General features: G+C 41.6%; 1 protein-coding gene across 3 annotated transcripts in view; it reads left to right on the forward strand.

Moving 5' to 3' along the window:
- RNASEH2B (ribonuclease H2 subunit B) overlaps window positions 1-17,824 on the forward strand; it is a 105,514-nt gene extending 87,690 nt beyond the window's left edge. For all 3 annotated transcript variants that reach the window (XM_078783258.1, XM_068124431.2, XM_068124432.2), the window contains 3 exons: window positions 3,691-3,736; window positions 10,947-11,021; window positions 15,072-17,824. In XM_078783258.1, coding sequence (XP_078639384.1) covers window positions 3,691-3,736; window positions 10,947-11,021; window positions 15,072-15,164 — 214 coding nt within the window. In that variant the 3' untranslated portion in view covers window positions 15,165-17,824. The remainder of the gene's footprint in view (window positions 1-3,690; window positions 3,737-10,946; window positions 11,022-15,071) is intronic.
- Window positions 17,825-19,667: the final 1,843 nt, after the last annotated feature.

The raw sequence follows: 19,667 nt of genomic DNA on the forward strand, positions 1-19,667 counted from the left end.
CCGCCGATGAGTGAGGAAATGTAAGTGAGCGCCGTCGGATTTTCGTTTTTGACAAAATGACGGAAAAACTTGAACAACGCTACTGCATCAAATTTTGTGTAAAGCTTGGCGATTCCCAAGTGGAAACGATCCGCAAGATTCAACACCGTTCATTCCATTATGAAGGAGGATTTGGGCTTCAGGAGAATCTCAGCGAAGTTCGTACCAAAGCTGCTAACGATTGAGCTGAAGCAACTCCGTTTGGAGATCGCACAGGACATGCTGGAGACTGAACAGCGATCCCAGCTTCCTCAACACAGTGATCACTGGCGATGAGTCCTGGGTTTATGGGTACGACCCAGAAACCAAGTTGCAGTTTTGATGCAAGTTTGATGAAACACAAAATTTGATGCAGTAGCGTTGTTCAAGTTTTTCCGTCATTTTGTCAAAAACGAAAATCCGACGGCGCTCACTTACATTTCCTCACTCATCGGCGGTCTGCCGTCGAATGACAGCTTCTGCAGGTGTGAAAAAATTCACGCGTGTGCATTAGGATCGCCTACATACGTGCACCAATCAACGCCTCCCCAGCTTCTTTTTTTTTTACGCACGAAAAATAAAGGTCGGATACTTTTTGAACACACTACGTACATACATGCATACATACATACATACATACATACATACATACATACATACATACATACATACATACATACATACATACATACAGATGGACAAACACTGTTCTAGACAGCTTTGCCCTATGGGCTACGCCGTAAAACAGTGTTCTATAAAAGCTCGAACTGCTCCAATTCCCCAAGATAAAATGACTGTTAACCAGATGCTGATAATATAATTATTATCATGAAGAGCATGCAGCCTGTATCTGTTTTTTGTTTGTTTGTTAAATTGAAATTTACCCTAAACAAGGCTGAGAGCCACTAAATGTGAAGCGCTACTGAAAAAAAGAAGAGGAAAAAACAGGCAAAACCTTCACCTCGTCCTAAAACAAGGAAACCTCTTCACAGGAGCGCTGTGCAGGATGGGGTAACGAGGCCATGCGGAAATCAAATTTTCCTACTTCCATTGAGTTTTTACCGAGCGAGCTCATCCACCCTTTGTCAGGTGTTGTTTTTACCTCCGCCACTGAAGGTGGATGGAGGTTATTTTTCACCCCTGTCTTTGTCTGTCTGTGTCTGTCTGCTTGTGAACAGGATATCTCAAGGAGTTGTGGACGGATTCAGGTTTTGAACGCCACTGTATCTTCCCCTCTCACTCCTCTTCATTTGTTCCCTTGCTTGTTGTGACAACTGTAGCCCAACGTTACGTTTTTACCCTCTGTCACCTCGCTCTTCCATGAATGAGATTTTGTGACCAAAAGGTTGAATCCTCACCTTTATTTTAAAACAAACTATGTTTTGCCATATTTGAAGAGTACAAACTTGACTTCTCCAAGCTGTCTTGTGAATGTATGAGAACGTTTAGCTTCTTGTTGAGTTGTTTTTGACGAAATACTGTCTCGTTAATGCTGCAGATTCTTCTGTTTTTTTCTCCTGAGACGAGCTGCATTTCTGAAGCTTAGAATCTATATCCTGAATACCGCTGTCTTCAGCAGGACCTGAACTCGTATAACATCGATGCAGTCCATTGTCTTCGTGCCTTAGCCACTGCCATATCCATAGTTTTCCTGGATCAAGCCTTGCATCCATATAGTGGTATAGATGATGGTAATGTGATAGGTGGTATGTCGCATTATCGGACCTAAATGACCGTCCTTTCACTCCATTTTATGCCATGCTATTATAGTAAATAAAAAATAACATACTGTAATCTCTGCAGAGGCTTGGAATCACTAACCCAACATAAAATTCCCAAACGTCTTACAATATTACTCCGTAGCAATTCCTGGTAATTAAAAACTTTATTTTATGATCCTTGATCCCCTCCCTCATTGGCTTATTTTCTTTCTTCTTTTTTTCATAACTAAAGAACTCGAAATTTATTTGGTTTGTTTATTTATTTGAACCCATTTTTGGGCCATCTCGTCTCGATTCTCGAAGAGATGAATTTCAAATGTGTTGTGATGTCCAGATGTCTGTCCGTCTGTCCATCCGTCGGTTAACTTTTTGCTACTCCTCTCATCACCCTGCTGGTTGTTCTGAAACTTGACACATGAATACAAGACACTATCTGGCACAATCACTCCGGTTTCGATTTTGGATCATGGGTGCTCCCAGAGGGGCTTCCAGCGGGGCGGTTAACCCCCAAAGTTTGGATCCATTCTCGTCCCTTCTTTACCAGCCGATTGCTTTGAAACCCAAACAGCCCTTCTACTCGATGGTCCACAGGATCGCTCAGTCTTAGATATTTCATTTTCATATTTTTCGAACTTGGATCATTGGGGCTCCCAGGGAAACTTCAGACTCCTTCTCATCTCTTATTTACCAATCGATTGCTCTGAAACCCAATACAGCCCTTCTACTCGAAGGTCCACAGGATCCTCGGTCTTACATTTTTCAATTTCTGATCAGGAAGCTCCCGGGAAGGGGCGTGGGGAGGGGGTACCTCCAAATCAGCCGAGGTATGAACTACAAGTCCTCAAGAGATGACCATCAGCCCACTCGGGGCTTTTTTTTTGTGTGTTCCCCTTCGGGCCACTTTTCATGATGCTTTCATGATACATGATTTCATGATTTCATGATGCATGAAGCAGACAGGTCATTGAATTTCAAGGTGTCCATTCTAGAATATAATTAAAAACTAAAACGGCACTCAGTAGAGAGTGTACCTCCGCCTGGTTGGCCATATCACTCAATGGTGAAGAATCACTTAAAAAATTATACTAGCTGGATCCGTATCCAGATCTTCACCAAAATTGAATCAATTCTTCCTTGTCTCACACACACAACCTGTCCAACAAGTTTCGTCCAAATCCATCCATAACGTTTTGAGATATCCTGCTATGTATCGTTTTTGGCCCTATCTCCCAATGGTGAAGAATCACTTTAAAAATTAAATAATTCTCATATCCGAATCCATATTCAGATCTTCACCAAAATCGAATCGATTTGTCCTTGTGAGACACCCAACCGGTCCACCATGCTTCGTCCAAATCCGTCCACAACTTTTTGAGATATCCTGCTATGTATCGTTTTTGGCCTGATCTCCCAATGGTAAAGAATCACTTAAATTCTAGTAGCCGGATCCGAATCCGGATCTTCACCAAAATCGAATCTTTTTTGTTGTCACATACGCTACATCTCTGCCAAATTTCGTCCGAATACGTCCACAACTTTTTGAGATATTTTGTTCACAGACAGACAAACGGAGAGACAGGGGTGAAAACATCACCTCCATCTACCTTTGGTGGCAGAGGTAATAATAATACAGCAAGTATTGAATGGAGTGTTCTCACCAAACCTGGAAAATACATTTTTCAGCAACCAAGTGGTGTGTTCTGAGGCATTACATCATCGTACTCGGTATTGGGTTGAATTTTTTTTTTTCTGCAACCAGTGCTTTGCATGCTTAGGGTGTGCTCCAGTGTACTCGTGCATCTTCACTTGCTGCATTGTGCATGTACTTGTATGATCTTGTGATTAAAACATTCATTATGGTGGCGGATTTACTCCGGCAAAATGTTTCGCCAAAACAAGTGTATGCCCTGAAATCGTGATTGCATTTTCCATAATGTTTTTCATGTTGCAGAATTCCCGAAATAAAGGATGAAGAAGAGGAGGGCCCTCCAATTAAGGTGCAATCCTATTAACATTATATCTTTATGAATTATATGATAATGACCTTTAATATATATATACAAATGGTAAAAGTTTCAGCATGGCCTGCGTATTTCTGGATCGTTGCAATAACTGAGAAAATTATTCAGAACCCTTAACATTTATCAAACATGTGTTGTTTGATGTTGGTAAAAAATATGTTGGGCCGCATGTGTTGTGTTGTGTTGCATGTGTTGTTGCAACACAAAGCATGTGTTGGTAAAATTTGCATGATCGATAATTGACTTGAGACAAATTCAGAGGTTTGCTTGGGGCTGGAGGGATTGGGGGGGGGGGGGGGGGGAGAGGGGAACAGAATCTAAAGCTCGTGAATGAGCTGCGACACACATCAGGCACACATGGAGAGAAACATGAGACAACACCAGACTTGACTTTCACAATAAACACAGCCTCTGAGATGGAGGAAGTGACATCACTTCCAAGAGCACTCTGGGTATCAGCGACATCATCTTTATGACATCGCTTTTCCTCCCGAATCCAGAGGGGCAATAAAGGGGGAATTTACTCCTCCCCATGGATAGCAAGGCAAAAAGTCTTGCGTATGACTCCACCGGGGTTCAAACTGCCAACTTCCCACACTCTCAAGTCTAAACAGACGCTCTGATTCGGGGTTTTTTTTTTTTTTTAATCACAAAATGAGGATGTCTGCTCCGGCAATGTTTTACATTAAAGACACAATTACTTTGGAATGAGGCTGCTGGCAACACATCATGTGATTTGGGCTCAATAGCAGTCAATAATGACATCCATTTATGTCATAATGGAATGATTATTTCTCAAAAGGTCAATAATGTGGGTAAGCACCATTACTATGAATGACTGCTGCAACTCTCCTTATAATTCCCTGAGGAAGCCACAAAAGAAAATCCAAAGGGATTCTGGGTGCAAAGCACCCTTCAATTGTGCTAGTCTGCACAGATGGTTCCCCAGAATATCCCAAACATGCTCTTGGATTTAAAGCAAGACTCCTTGCTTGCCAGAGCAATGTTCTACTGGCATTGTTTTTCAAGAACTTGGTAAATGCATGAGCACGGTGGGGTCTGGCATTGTCATCCATGAATACAGGTTTTGTTAAAAGTGAGTGCCAAAATGTGGAAGAACAACACGAGCAAAATGTCCCTATGGTACTTCTCTCCTGTCACATTACCCTTTACAGTGACAAGGTCAAGTTACAATTGTAACAGGCTGCTCCGTAGCAGAATCTTGGATCTGGCACCAAAAGGGATGGATGCTACAATGTTGAGCATATTGGTTGTGTTAGGTTGTTGCCATAGCTGAGTCCTACCTTCAATCGCATGCAGGAGAAATCGCCTCTCATCAGACCAATAGATCTTCCTCCAGGATGCGGTGATGTGCCAGACGCCATGCCAAGTGCCGAGGCGTTGCTTTTCCTTCTGGGATCAGAAGAGGGTGTCTCAGTCTACTGGCTTTGTAACCTGAAGCACAGAGGTGGTTCCAGAGAGTTCTTGTGAATAATCTCCGAGGGAGATTCCATTCATGATGCAACACTTTGTTTGTGGCAACAAGATTACTTCTGACAAACCTGATCAGAGATGCAGTTTCTCTGTTGGAGGTCATCCCGGGTCATCCAAATTAAAACCTGTCTTTGACATTTGTTTGGTGATGTTTGTTGACTAATCTGCTGATAGTCTTATGGAAGTCAAGGTGACTTCATAATTGCCAAAAAAAAGCAAAATAATTACCAAAAGTCATTTTGAATGGTGGCTGAGTGTATTGGCCTCTGGATATCTGAATTTTCTTTGTCTCTTGATTTGTTTTTCTCAATCTACACATATCTCGCTGAGCTTCTCATCTGATGGTTGCTTTTCAAGTTGCCAATGTCACAGACGAGCCAACTAAAAGAGCCTATGAGTACAATACATCACCTTAATTTACCAACTGAAGAGCCTTATTACCTCCACCACTGAAGGTGGATGGAGGTTGTTTTCACCCCTGTCTCTTTGTCTCTTTGTTTGTTTGTGAACAGGATATCTCAAAAAGTTTGGAACAGATTCAGACAAAATTGGGTGGAGAGGTTGAGTATGTGACAAGGACGAAATGATTGGATTTTGGTGCAGGTCCAGATCTGGATCTGAGAATGTTTTAAGTGATTCTTCACCATTGAGCGATGGGGCCAAAACCAATATATAGTACGATATCTCACAGTTGTGCACGGATTCGGAAGAAACTTGGTGGACGTGTTGGGTGTGTGACAAGGACTAATCGATTCAATTTTGGTCAAGATCTGGATCCGGATACGAGGATTTTTACATTTTTAAGTGATTCTCCACCATTGAGTGATCGGGCCAAAAACGATATATAGCATGTTATTTCAAAAAGTTGTGGACGACTTATGACAAAACTAGGTGGATGAGAGTTGGTTAGATAAGCCAATTGGATTTTGATTCAGGTCCAGATCCAGATCCGACCTATCAGTGGAATACAAAACGTAAACTGTTCAGCCTGGCGGAGGTATGCTGTCTACCAAGTGCTGTTCTAGTTGTTACCTGCTATTGGCATGATTGTTGCCATTGATCTCCAGGTATTTCAGGCATTGCATTGTCCTTTGACATAGAGAGAAGACCCTCAGTTTTGATTCCCGTTCGTTTCACATTGCTATCCTGTTAGCTCGTGTGAACAACTCTGTCTTTTTTATTTATCTTATCTTTTTATGTTGCAAGTTGGAGGTATGCACACTCACCTTTGAGCTGTCTAGCCTGGGTTTGAATCTAGGCTGAGCTATGAACTGTCGTCTTGGTGTTTCGCATACAGTGTGTGCCATCCCTCAGATGGCCGTTAAAGCTGGCGTCCCATCTGATATAATTAGTTGGTGAACATTAAAGATCCCATGATGTCCTTTGCAAAGAGTAGGCAAACTATCTCCATCACCCTGGCCATTCAAAGCCTTCACAGATCGAGGTGCTGCCTGTGTTCAAATTATTTTGCTGCTTCGTTGGCATTGTAATTGATTGTAATTGATTGTAATTGATTGCGTAGTGCTTTGTATGTGGGAATCAAGTCACCATGTCGGTTGATGGAGTTTTCACAGGAATACCAGGCCTCGATAATCTGATCCTCTCGCGGTTCACCTTGATTACCCTGTACCAAGGATGATAGCCTGTCTTGTCGCCTCACAGCATGTTGTTGCTCGGTTAGCCGTGTAGTTGAACGTTTCGATGTTCGGTCAACATACTTGTACGTATGTATGGAAGTGTCACCATATGTGTTGGTGTGGTTGGACTGTTTGTGATGTCGTTTGGTTTCCGGCAACAGGATTTGATGAACGCACTTGGGTACTGGTTTTCTCGCAGTAGTTGAGTGACATGCAGTATCTCAGTCCGGCATTGTTCACGGTCATTGCAGTGTGTTTTCACATGGTCAACTAAGCTGCGAACACAACTTATTCAATGACCGATGGAATGGCCACTTGGGTAGTCCAATTCTTTGTGTGGGTGGATTTACGGTACACATGCGAGTGTAACTTGCCATTCCTGTCCTTGGGCAGTTGTACGTCCAGGAAAAGGAGAGGCCCGACTCGTTTTACTTCACATGTAAACTTTATTGTTCATGTTGAGTTGATCTTTGCTTGGAAAACTGTCAACATTTGCCTTCTTTAAGATCACGAATGTATCATCAACATACCGCAGCCACAACCTCAGAGAATGGTCACTGTGTAATGTTAGTTCTTCAAAGCGTTGCATCACCAATTCGGGGAAGAGCCCTGAGATGGGCGAGTCCATCGGGGTTCCTTCATGTTTAAGGTATATACTATGTAGTACGTTGGTTTGAGGCAAAGTTGAACGAGTGGCATGAGATGCCCAAAGCTGAGGCGGTTGTTGCTGCCTCGCTCTTGGTCACTGGTGATGTACTGTTCCAATAATGGGAATGGATGTGAACAATAAAAGAACTAAGCGTCGGATATTATGTCCACCTTGCGTTTCAGGTTGGCGAGTGTTGTGGCGACTTGTGCACGTCGTCGTTTTTTGGCTTCTTGTTCGGTGGGTAGATTGTAAATTATCGATTCGATAGCGGCGATGAAGTCGGCCAAAGCAGCATCACTTGTATTAAAATTGAGGCCGTGTTCAATACAACACTTCTGAAACCACAAGCCGCACACTACATCAACGTTAACAACATCCACAAACCCCAAGCATCCTTCGGAGCACAGCTATCAAAGGCTCAGTACCACGTGAGCAAATTTGACAGAAAGAGCATCATCAATAACATAACAGGCAAAGATTGTGAAGCCAAGTATGTTGGCCAAACATCAAAACGTTTAACCACATGGCTAACCGAACACCAACGTGCTGTGAGGAAACAACACAAGCTGTCCTTGGTTGCGACACACACATTCGCATGGAATCAGACCACCATCCTTTGCACTGGGTCATGAATGGTGAACCACTAGGTTATCGAGGCCTGGTATTCCTGTGAAAACTAGATCAACCGAAACGTTGACTTACATGCCACATACAGTGCCTTCAGTAAGTATTCACACCCCTTGACCTTTTTCACATTCTGTTGTTTCAGCCTGAATTTGGAATGGATTTATATTGAGATTTTTTTTTCTCACTGATCTACACATGATTATGATGATGATGGTGATAATGATGATGATAATGAAAAATGGGAATTTTGTTTTTCGAAACTTTTACAGAATAATTAAAACCGAAATGCAGAAATATCTCATTTACATAAGTATTCAACCCCCTGAGTCAATACTTTGTCGAAGCACCTTTGGTAGCGATTACAGCTTTGAGTCTTCCTTCTTGGGTATGTCTGTATCAGCTTTGCACACATCTGCATTTTGGGAGTTTCTCCCATTCTTCCTTGCATATTTGCTCACGCTCAGTCCAGTGGGGTGGGGGCGGAGGGGGTGGGGTGAGTGTCTGTGAACAGCAATCTTCAAGTCTTTCCACAGATTCTGAATGTGATTCAAGTGTGGGTTTTGGCTGATCCATTCAAGGACTTTCACGTTCTTGTTCTGAAGCCATTTCAGTGTTGCTTTGGCTGTTTGCTTGTGGTCATAGACTGCCGGGAAGATTTATGTTCCAACAAGCCACAGGTCTTTTGCACTCTGTAGCAGGTTCTCATCAAGGGTTTGCTTGTATTTGGATCCATTCATTGGTCCCTCTATCCTTACAAGTCTCCCATTCTCTGCCACTGAAAAGCATCCCCATAGCATGATGCTGCCACCACCATGCTTCACAGTAGGGATGGTGTCAGATGGGTGATGAGCTGTGCTCAGTTTCTGCCAGATGTAGCACTTTGCTTTCAGGCTAAAGAGTTAAAATTTCATCTCATCAAACCACATAATCTTTTGCCTAGTGTTCTCAGTCCTTCCTGTGCCTTTTTGCAAACTTCAGGCATGCCGTCATGTGCCTTTTTTTTTTTTTTCAGGAGTGGCTTCCGTCTGGCTGCTCTCCCATAAAGCCTAGATTTGTGAAATGCTGCAGAAACTGTTGTACTTCCAGCAGGTTCTCCCATCTTAGCCAAGGAACTCTGTAGCCCTGTCAGTGGTCATTGGGTTCGTGGTCACCTCCCTGACCAAGGTTTTTCTTGCCCCGTTGCTCAGTTTGATCGGACGGCCAGCTCTAAGAAGAGCCTGGGTAGTTCCATATTTTTTACATTTCCTAATGATGGAGCTCACCGTGCTCTTTACCTCCACCACCAAAGGTGGATGGAGGTTGTTTTCACCCCTGTCTGTCTGTCTGTCCGTTTGTAAACAAGATATCTCAAAAAGTTATAGATGGATTCGGACGAAATTTGGCAGAGATGTAGCATATGTGACAAGGACGAAATGATTAGATTTTGGTGAAGATCCGGATTCGGATCCGGCTAGTAGAATTTTTAAGTGATTCTTCACCATTGGGAGATGGGGCCAAAAACGATACATAGCATGATATCTCAAAAAGTTGTGGACGGATTTGGACGAAACCTGGTGGGCAGGTTGAGTGTCTGACAAGGACGATTCGATTCGATTTTGGTGAAGATCTGAATATGGATTCGGATATGAGAATTATTTAGTTTTTTAAAAGTCATTCTTCACCACTGGGAGATAGAGCCAAAAACGATACATAGCAGGACATCTCAAAAAGTTATGGATGGTGATTCCTGTGATTGATTTTCATCAAATGTGATTCTGTATTGTGATTTTTTGGTCTACTCTGAGATACAAAACGTAAACTGTTCATCAGCAGAGGTATGCTCTCTACTGAGTGCCGTTCTCGTTCTAAATGGTTTTATACCCTTTCGCAGATCTATGCCTCCTCACAATCCTATCTCAGAGTTCTACTGACAGTTCCTTGGACTTCATGGCAGAGTTTCTGCTCTGACATGCACTGTCAACTGTGAGACTTTGTATAAAAAGTGGTGTGTTTCTTTCTAAAATCTAAATCAAGTCCAATCAATTGAATTTGGCACAGGTTGACGCCATTGAAGTTGCAGCGACATCTCAGGAATAATCAAAGGAAATTGGATGCACCTGAGCTCAATTTGGAGTGTCATAGCAAAGGGGTTGAATACTTATGACTCAAGACATTTCAGCTATTCATTTTTAATTCTCTTGTAAAAATTTATTTTTTAAAATTCCACTTTGACATTATGGGGTATTATGTGTAGATCAGTGACAAGAAAAATCTCAATTTGATCCATTTAAAATTCAGGTTGTAGCACAACAAGTTGTGAAAAAGTCTAAGGGTGTGTATACTTTCTGAAGGCACTGTCTGTGGTAATCACATGTATTACTGCTTTAATTTATAAAACAAACCAACCTCTCAAACTGACAAGAGAATGTTATTGGCTTAAACATGACCTTTAACCCAGGTAAATCTCATCCCTAATCGTTGTCTGACCAGTAGGCATACAGACACACATTGACCATCCTGTACTTTTACTTTATCCTCACCTCATCTTGCCAGAATTTGTTTTTCTTGCGTGTGTGTGTGTGAGCTTTACCTTAGTCACGCTTTATCAGTGCTTCACCTCTGAGCTTGTGATCATACAATACGAGCAATAAAAGCAGCAGGTAACGTAAATTGCTCGCTTTTAGGATTGAAACCTCTTATCATGTGTAACGCATTCATCAGTACAACCCAATTTCACTTTTATTGCTGTGCCTGGTGCTATGCTTGACGTCAACAGCTCGCCATGTGCGTTTGTGTGCAGAGACGGAAGATGAGCAGTGAGTCTCCCGAATGTGCAACTGCCTCATCCCGGAACAAAACCAAATCGCTTATCAAAGTAAGTGTATGAGAGCAAATAAACATGATGGAAACTGCATTTATGGCAGTAACTGAAAGTGTATAAATCTGCCTTTGAATGTCTCCATGACCGTGACCCTGCTTTTGAATCCATGTCCGTTTGTGCCTTCATCAGCTTTGCCTTTTCAATCGGTGGTAAATGCAACATATTCTTTCTGTTAAATTCAATAACCTGAAAAAGGTTTCAGATTGAGAATGGATTATTCTAGCTTGAGACAACCTCCTAAAGATTAAACCAATTGTCTGACCAGCAGGCATAGAACTGTTGTAAAGTTAGCCTGTACCGTCTGATTGAGTGACTTTTGTACACAAATGAGATTGTGGACCCACTGTTCAGAAAGGTTCTGGGTTTATTGGGTTGAAAGCTTGGTGATGAGCGGAGCCCAGCTGGTGATCCAAGTGGTCATTAAATCACTTTTTTTCTTTGTTTTTTGTTTTCCTGATCGAGGCTCATGGGAGAGCTAGAACAGAACAGAACAAAATGGAAGGGAGCAAAATGGCAAGGGGAAAACACAAACAGCAGTGTGGGAGTGAGGGTGCAATCAAGGGGATAGGGAGAAAGACACGTGGGGGTGAACAAGCAGCACACAAGCTGAACGAAACACAGCAATAAGAGGAGGGGGAAAACGGGGATGAAACAGAAAAGGAACAACCAACCAACCACTAACAAACGAAAAGACGTGAGTGAGAAGGGGGGGGAATCACAATAACCTGGAAAAGGGAGTGCTTGGGAATGGGGTCATTTGGGGTAGAAGAGATCATGAGTATACATGGGGGATGACCTGCGGTATTGGTGAACTGCTGTCTTGAAGTCCTGGGACTGAATAGACTGGGGGAAGTTGGTTCCACAGGTGAGCAAAAAGAGGAACAAATGAGTGAAGGTGAGCAGTGAGCTTGGATTTTTGGAGTTTAACATGAAAATCACTGGCAGACCATGTACGCTCTGCAGAAATGTGGGAGAGGCAGAGCCAAGAGAGGGCAGAGGGTGCAAAACAAAAAAAGGAGAGAGTAGAATACGGAGAGGTCACCAACCTGTCTGAAATCTGTCTGAGAGTAACAGGCCTGGGAGATCACAGCTTCGTCATGGGAGATCACAATGATTTTTGAGGGCCTTGCTTTCCATGGCATCAAAAAGGGCAATGTGTAAGGCATAGGCACCATCCTAAAGGGGAAATGCACAAGATTGCTCAATCGACACAAACTAAGAATAAAATTGACAGCAGCACGGACGAATCGGGAATGGTTGGTTACTTCACTTTTTGGAATCAGATTACTCAGTGCCTTCAGAAGGTAGTCACACCACTTGATTTTTTTTCACATTTTGTTGTTACAGCCTGAATTTAAAATGGATTAAGTTAAGATGTTTTCGTCTCTGATCTACTCATAATATGCGATAATGTCAAAGTGGAATTTCCTTTTGAGAATTTTTTACAAATTAATCAAAAGTGAAAAGCTGAAATGTCTCGCGTCAATAATTATTCAACCCCTTTGCTATGACACTACAAAATTGAGCTCAGGTACATCCAATTTCCTTTGATCATCCTTGAGATGTCTATAAATTAATTGGAGTCCATCTGTGGCCAAGTCAATTGATTGGACATGATTTAAAAAGAAACACACCTTTCTATACAAGGTTCCATAGTTGACAGTGCAAGTCAAAGCCGAAACTCTACCATGAAATCCAAGGAACAGTCCATATAACTCCAATATAGAATTGTGAGGAGACATAGATCCAAGAAAGGGTATAAAACAATTTCTAGATTGTTGAAAGTTCACAAGAGCACAGTGAGCTCCATCATTAGGAAATGGAAAGAATATGGAACAACCAAGACTCTTCCTATAGCTGGCCATCTGACCAAACTGAGCAAGAAGGACTTTGGTCAGGGGGTGACCAAGAACCCAATGACCACTCTGATAGAACTACATAGTTTCTTCGCTGAGATGGGAGAACCTGCCAGAAGGACATTGTCTGCAGCACTTCACAAATATAGGCTCTATGGAAGAATGGCCAGACGGAAGCCACACCTGAGAAAAAGGCACATGACAGCATGCCTAGAGTTTGCATAAAGGCACGTGAAAGACTGTTGTCTGATGAGACAGAAATTGAACTCTTTTCGCCTGAATGCAAAACGCTACGTCTGGTGGAAACCAAGCACATCTCATCACCCATTTAACACCATCCCTACCATAAAGAATGGTGGAGGCAGCATCATGTTATGGGGATGCTTTTCAGGGGCTGTGAGACCTGTAAGGATAGTTGGAGCAATGAATGGAGCCAAATAGAGGCAAATCCTTGAGGATAACCTGCTTCAGAGTGCAAAAGACCTTCGACTGCAGCAAAGATTTACATTCCAACTGGACAATGACCCCAAGCATACAGCTAAATCAACAATGGAATGGCTTCAGAACAAGAACATGAAAGTCCTTGAGTGGCCCAGCCAAAGCCCAGACTTGAATCTCATTGAGAATCTGTGGAAAGACTTGAAGATTGCTGTTCATCGACGCTCCCCATCCAACTTGACAGAGCTTGATCAAGTCTGCAAGGAAGAATGGGAGAAACTCCCCAAAATCCAGATGTGTGAAGCTTAAACAGACTTACCCAAGAAGACTCGAAGCTGCAATCCCTGCCAAAGGCGCTTCTATTAAGTATTGACTCATGGGGTTGAATACTTATGTAAATTAGATATTTGTATATTTCCTTTTTTCTTATTTTGTAAAAAGAAATTCTTCAAAAAAAATTCCACTTTGGCATTATGACATTATGTGTTGATCAGTGACAAAAAATCTCAATTTAATCCATTTTAAATTCAGGCTGTAACACAACAAAAAGTGGAAATGTCGAGGGGTGTGAATACCAAATGATAGAATTACAGAGTCAAAAGACCAGGAGGCCGGGGTCGTTGTTTTGCACGAAATGACTATTTGTCAAGGATGATATTTTTTCTGAAAGGGTGGCTGTAGGCAATATAAAATTGCAGTATTAAGGTTCCTGAATGGTGCGTTAATCTATTAGGCCAATGTGTGTTAATTACAGTAGTGCTGGGTTCGCAAAATTTCATTTTCACAGTGTATGCTCTCTTGACCATATACATCATTCAAATCTTACAATATTTGGTATTGAGTTACTGTAGCGGTACCAGCATCCACTGGTGAACCCAAATTGATAGCTCGTAATTTTAACCTGGATGGATTACATTTTCTAAAAATGGGAAACATGACTTTCACTAAGGTTTCATAACTTTCACATAAACATAACTTCCAAACTTCCTTCATGTTTGAGTGAGTGACACATACAAGACACGAGTCCAAACTGAGTATTATTGATTCAGAATACTGGGCCATGTCCTCACGAACGGAATGAGCGGTATATGAGGTCCATATCTGCAAAAAACGAGTGAGTTACAGGCCCATAAGTAAACACTTACCCTAAAGTGGAAATGTGAATGGAAATCGGTCAAATTGGGCAAAATGTCTTTCATCAAAATATCCTCTTGATATGAAGGTTTAATATGCAGTTAATAATTTCTATCAATGCAATGCAGTCTGTAAACATACGAGTAATGGCAGTCAGGTATGATACTTAGTCAAGAATGCACTTGACACACTACAACATGAAAATGAAATTGTTATATTCACATTGAACATGTAGGTATTGTACATATTTATATAAACCACATCACTATGACTTAAACATCATAGCACTCATCCACATCAATGCTGTCCATATCTGACCATTCATCATCGATCTCCTCATTTGAGTCATAAGTTGAACTGAGGTCACTTCCGTTATCCATTTGTGGTGTTCATGCTAAGTTCTCTTTCACCTCTACCCGACCACCCCCACTCTCCCCATCCACCCTCCCCGTAACCATTCCACACTCGTTTGGGTCGATCCTTCTGCCCTATGGTGTTCTCTGTACTGTATTACATCAATTACAAATGCTGCTCTTTGTGAGTCGTTTTATTTTAAAGTGGTATTTATACAAATGGCTATTCCTGCTTCAAGTGAGGTTTGTTGTTGCACAACCAGGCCCCGAAGCAGAATGCAGCACAAAGAGCTTTGGCAAAGGTCGACCGAACTGGCATGAAAACCCTCTCCTGCTATTTTGGCAAACGTGCCTAACAGTGTATGTTGGTGTCTTGGATCTTTCAATGTGCGATGTTTGCATTTCCAATGCATTGCCTATCTTACAATACAGGCTTCAAGTAATGAGTGGACTTGTACTTTTTACCTCCAGAGTTCAATAGTGGAGGAAATTTTTTTTTTTTTTTTTTTACCAATCTGCCTTTCGATAGCAAATTTATTGAAAAAAGGGCTTCATTTGAATGGTTAGTTTAAATATATAGTTTTTATTTTGTCCACACTCCCACGATAATAAAATTTAACTTCACTGCTTTTGCCCATCATTTTCAACTGGTATGTCTGCAATCTGTAACCTACTTTTTTGTTGTTGAATGACTTGGGTTGTTAATAACTCAACGTTAGGTTGATGTTTTGTGTTTCTATTTCATTCGGCAGTTTTGTTATTGGGCATTTTGACCTGATGTTTCCCCCCATAAGTCATTTATGTATTTTATTTAAATAAAATAAAGATTAAATGTCGGTTGCCATGATGGCTAAAACTGAAAATGGTTACCAAGCTAAGACAATCAGGATTTTGAGTAAATTGCAAAACAAACTTTGAACTGTGCCACTCACTGATGCAGTACCTTCATAGGTTAGGGCAAGAACTTGGTGTTGGTTCAGGGTGCCGGTGATAACTTGCCTATTCGTCGAAAGACCGCATGGGATCTTCAACGTCCACTATAAAATACTAGCAGTTGGGTGCACAGTTTAACATTTATCCGATGGACGGCGCTTCCATTGATACCCTGCCAGAGTCACTACCTGAAGTGCCAGAATGACAGTTTGTAGTCGGATTGAGAATCAAACCCAGACTCGCCAACGCATAGGTGAGTATGCTACAATCCTGCCAGCCTGCAAACTTTGCCGATCCAGTGGTGACTTGCAGCAGTGCACGTTGCTGAAGAGGTGTATGGCCCGGTCACACAAACCATCCTTAAGGACAGATTTGAGGATTTACTTAAGTACTTCCTTATCTTTTCCCTTAGCTATATCCTTAAGTTGAGGATGGTTGCATATTTGAATATCCTTAAGTTTTTCCATAAAACCTTCCTTAATGTTAAGGACTCGCCTTCCTCTCTCCCTCCACCCCCACCCCCAACCTCCATTCCCGTCATCGTCTTTTCTCCACCAATTAGAAGAAAGCTTTCACAAGTATTATTAACATTGTGAACTGGGTATTATCATTGGAAGAAAGGTCATGATTCATTGTTTGGGTTGACCTCAGTTTAAACTCGTTTGCATGTGCTGTACACATTTTGACCATGATCGTGGCTTGACGCGCTTTATGGGTTAAGGAGAGATTTACTTTAAGGTACACTTTTTTTCCTTAGCTGAGGATTTTCTTAAGGGCTGTTGCATAAACAACCTTTGGGAAATCCTCAACCAAGGATTTCCTTAAGGTGAAGAAAATCCTTAGGAGTCATTGCTATTCCAGGCAACCAATCAGATTAGAGAGGAAAAGGCATCCGAAAGCAAGTCCGAAAGCAAGAACGCGCAATGAACACGTGATTTTTAATGACACGTGTCATATGTTGCATGGGGAACACGTGCTTCCGGATGAAGGATGAATAAAATTATTCTTGTGTAAGATTCATTCGATTCTTATTGTATGTTTTATTGTAAATGTGTTAATGTGTGCAGTAAATGTTTGGAAACTTTCTGAGAATGGTGAAAGTGTCAAATTATAAAAGTAAAATGTGAGTGTGAAACTATAAGCAAAATATTCTGGATGACATGAAAGAGTGAAAATTGCTGAAGTATTGTTGTATCAGCCTCTGGCGTCGCGCTGCGATAATCATCCTCTTCGTGACCAATTTCCATGAAGAGCGCCTTTTGGAAACTCAAAGGTTCGTGTCTCCTAAGGATTTCCTCAACTTTAAAGAAACTTCGGCTGAGGATTTCCTAAGGGTTGTTTATGCAACAGCGCTTAAGGAAATCCTGAGCTAAGGAATTACAATGTACCTTAAGGGAAGTCTTTCCTTAAGGTTATGGGAGTTTTATGCATCTGGGCCTCTGTCTTTATTGACAATGGGCAATAATTTGGTGTATTATTGGATGGTCATGTACAGGTAGTGGACAAAAAATGGAAACACCCATGTAAAGTCACTTAATAGGGCTTTGGGCCACCACGTGTGGCTGGTACAGCCCGTATGCGCCGTGGCATAGAGTCCACCAGCTGCAGGAGGGAGGCGGCACCATTCTTCTACGAGAGTCAATCAACTCACACCTGTTTGATGGAGGTGGAAAACGCTGTCACAGGCGTCGTTCCAATCAATGCTCGATTGGATTTAGATCTGGTGACTGAGAAGAAGACCATTACATATGCATAACATCAGTCATGCTCATCAAACCATTGGGTAACCACACGCGCTCTGTGGATGGGGGCATTGGAGGGGTGCCTCCTCTTGCAGCCATGCTCGCCATAATTGTAGGCAACCAGGCCCGTGCAGCATTTTTATACATGACCCTAAGTATGCTGGGATGTTGTTTGCTTAACACATTGGTCACGCCTGAGTGGAAGCTGTTGCTTTGTTGTCCTTCATTTACCCAGACGTTTCTATCTTTTTGTTCACTGCCTGTACAGCGTCTTCAGAAAGTATTTATTCCCCTTGACTTTGTTCACATTTTGTTGCATTAAAGCCTGAATTAAAAATGGATTTTTTGTCACTGTTTTACACATAATTCCCCATAATGTCAAAGTGGAATTTGTTTTTAGAAGTTTTTACAAAGTAATTAAAAATGAAATATTAGGTGTACCGGAAAGTAATGTTTTTTTAACCTGTGTATTCCTCTTTGAAAAACGACATTACTTTCCAGTACACCAAATACAGAAATATCAAATTTACATAAGTATTCAACCCACTGAGTCAATACTTAGTGGAAGAGCCTTTGGTAGAAATTACAGCTGAGTCTTTTTGTGTATGTCTATCAACTTCGCACATCTGGATTTGGGGAGTTTCTCCCATTTTCCCTTACAGATTTGCTCAAACTCTGTCGAGTTGGTTGGGGAGTGTCGTTGAACAGCAATCTTCAAGTCTTTCCACAGATTCTCAATGGGATTCAGGTCTGGGTTTTGGCTGGGCCACTCAAGGACTTTCACGTTCTTGGTCTGAAGCCATTCCAGTCTTGCTTTGGCTGTATGCATTGCCCTGTTGGAATGTAAATCTTCGACAAATTCCCAGGACTTTTGCATTTGAAAGCAGGTTTTCCTGAAGGATCTGCCTGTATTTGGCTCCATTCATTGTTCCCTCTATCCTTACAAGTCTCCCAGTCCCTGCCACTGAAAAGCATCCCCATAGCATGAATGTTAGATGGGTGATGAGCTGTGCTCGGTTTCCACCAGACCAAAGAGTTCAATTTTTGTCTCGTCAGACCACATAATATTTTGCCTCATGCATATCTGGTCACTGAATTCAACCACAAATTATATTTTAGGTGAACATAGGCCAAAAGGTCAACATAGGCCGAATTTCTAAAATCACCAATTTTCATTTGATTGACTTGAAATTCTAAGAAGATTTACATATGTGGTCACTGAATTCAACCACCAACTATTTTTGAGGTCAACATAGGCCAAAAGGTCAACACTGGCCAACTTTTTTAAATCCTCAATTTTCATCTGATTGACTTGAAAATTGAACAGCATTTGCACATTGAATCACTAAATTGGGAAACTATTTTTGAGGTCAAAAGGTCAAAGGTCAACCTTACAAAATCATTTTTCATCTGAAAAATCGTCACTTTTCTTCCTGTTGACCCGAGCTTTGATCAAGATTTGGACAATTTGCTGTATCAATGGAATTTTTTTTCTTGGGGGTGGGGGCGGATTTTGCAAGTATCGTGCTCCGCATGACGTCTTCTTGTTTTTTTTATTCACTTTCTCTGCAACCATTGGTCTGGTTGGCACGAAATTTTCACCACAATATGCGTCTACTCATGTAGAATTTTTTTTGTCATAATTATGGCATCATACGTCATGTGGTACGGACGCCATCTTGGAAAAACTTTTCATCTCTATATCGCCGAAACCACTCCATGGAAAACTAGAGCAATGTGCCTGTGTCACCAATATGCCTCCGCATTGTCCCACAATGGGTAGATGCCCTCGTTCATGGTCCTAAAAATAAACAAGTTTGATTTAAATCCCTTCAGCTGTTTTCAAGTATCACATTTTCACCAGCTATGACAGGTTTCACATAGGTCGGTGAAGCGGTTTCAGAGAAGATTTTTTAAATTATCGGCTTTCAAGCTAATATAGCTGCCACACCACGTGACATATGACCTCAGAAAATGTACACTCTGCAAATGTATGGGTAGGGGATCACGTTTGTGAAGTTTCGTGTTTTTTTTTTTGTTTGTTTTTTGTTTTGTATACTGAATCGAGGCTCATGAAAGAGCTAAGGATAAGGTCGGATCGGATAAGGTTAATTTTTCTATCCAAGATGGCTGCCAAACCACGTGACCTACGACATTATCATTTTCAAACTATATGCAACAATG

This window comes from Myxine glutinosa, chromosome 8 (genome assembly GCF_964187855.1).
Source record: "Myxine glutinosa chromosome 8, kmMyxGlut1.1, whole genome shotgun sequence".
NCBI lineage: Eukaryota > Metazoa > Chordata > Myxini > Myxiniformes > Myxinidae > Myxine > Myxine glutinosa.